Source organism: Eurypyga helias, unplaced genomic scaffold, assembly GCF_000690775.1.
Source record: "Eurypyga helias isolate BGI_N326 unplaced genomic scaffold, ASM69077v1 scaffold22820, whole genome shotgun sequence".
Taxonomy (NCBI): Eukaryota; Metazoa; Chordata; class Aves; order Eurypygiformes; family Eurypygidae; genus Eurypyga; species Eurypyga helias.
Genome location: NW_010226584.1, coordinates 1 through 428, shown reverse-complemented (window position 1 = coordinate 428; position 428 = coordinate 1). Strand labels below are relative to the sequence as shown.

Below are 428 nucleotides of genomic sequence, written 5' to 3'. Positions count from 1 at the left end.
ATCCTCGCACTTTCATCCAAGCCGTTAAGCCCTAATGTCTGATGTTTTTGTGCTTTTAGGCATTCGTATGTTAGATGGCGATGTAACAGATGTTGTTGAAGCGAAGTCGCTTGGCATCAGACCCGATTACATTGACATTTACAGCGCGAGCTGGGGGCCAGATGATGATGGGAAGACAGTTGATGGACCTGGTCTATTGGCCAAACAGGCTTTTGAGCATGGCATTAAAAAGGTGTGGATCCCGCAGCACCCAGACGCGCTCGCCCTCCTCCTCCTGTCCCGTGGGGAACGCGTGCCCGGTGTCCGGCACGGGGATGGGCAGCTCGGCCCCCCAAGGCAATGCCGACGCTAGGGCTGGGGCGGGAGGGGGGGGGCGAATCATCTCTAATTTTTCCTAGTTTTCCCCGGCGTCCCTAAGAGCTCCGGTG

General features: G+C 56.3%; 1 protein-coding gene across 1 annotated transcript in view; it reads left to right on the top strand.

The window, feature by feature from the left end:
- Positions 1-352, top strand: part of LOC104511156 (proprotein convertase subtilisin/kexin type 6-like) — a gene marked incomplete at its 5' end in the record, with an annotated part of 9,733 nt that extends 9,381 nt beyond the window's left edge. Inside the window, one exon of the mRNA XM_010153655.1 lies at positions 60-352. Within this exon, the coding sequence (XP_010151957.1) occupies positions 60-352 (293 nt within the window). The remainder of the gene's footprint in view (positions 1-59) is intronic.
- Between the last annotated feature and the right edge of the window lie 76 nt (positions 353-428).